We start from the raw sequence: 429 nt of genomic DNA, 5'->3' as shown, positions 1-429 counted from the left end.
AAGAGGAGTTGGGGGGCTGGCCAGGGGATCGGGGGGGAGTTGAGGGGCTGCCCCCGGGGTGCCGCAGCCCGGCCCCACTCACCCACAGCTCGGTGCCCCAGTCCATGCTGGCGGCGCCCGCTCCCCCCGCTGCGGTCAGAGCGCGGCCGGGCCCGGATCCGCCTGCGCCGCCGCCGCCTCCTGCTCCGGGCTCACAACATCCCAGCGCGGCGCAGCCTCCTGCCGCTGGGCCGGGCAGGCCCCCGCCCCCTGCTCCTTAAAGGGACAGGGACCCCGCCCAGCCCCGGCCCGGGGACACCCCACACTGCCCATAGCCAAGGGCATTCCCCCACTGTGCCCTATAGAGAGAGGGGAATCCCACACACTGACCCCTATAGAGAGAGGGGAACTCCCCCCACAGCCCCTATAGAGAAGGGCATTCCCCCACTG

General features: G+C 72.5%; 1 protein-coding gene across 1 annotated transcript in view; it reads right to left on the bottom strand.

The window, feature by feature from the left end:
- TRIP10 (thyroid hormone receptor interactor 10) overlaps positions 1-199 on the bottom strand; it is a 69,220-nt gene extending 69,021 nt beyond the window's left edge. The window contains exon 1 of the mRNA XM_029912977.1: positions 83-199. Within this exon, the coding sequence (XP_029768837.1) occupies positions 83-106 (24 nt within the window). The 5' untranslated portion in view covers positions 107-199. The remainder of the gene's footprint in view (positions 1-82) is intronic.
- Positions 200-429: the final 230 nt, after the last annotated feature.

This window comes from Terrapene carolina, unplaced genomic scaffold (assembly GCF_002925995.2).
Source record: "Terrapene carolina triunguis isolate 2854851 unplaced genomic scaffold, T_m_triunguis-2.0 Scaffold404, whole genome shotgun sequence".
Lineage (NCBI taxonomy): Eukaryota > Metazoa > Chordata > Testudines > Emydidae > Terrapene > Terrapene triunguis.
This window is presented reverse-complemented; position numbering and strand designations above follow the sequence as displayed.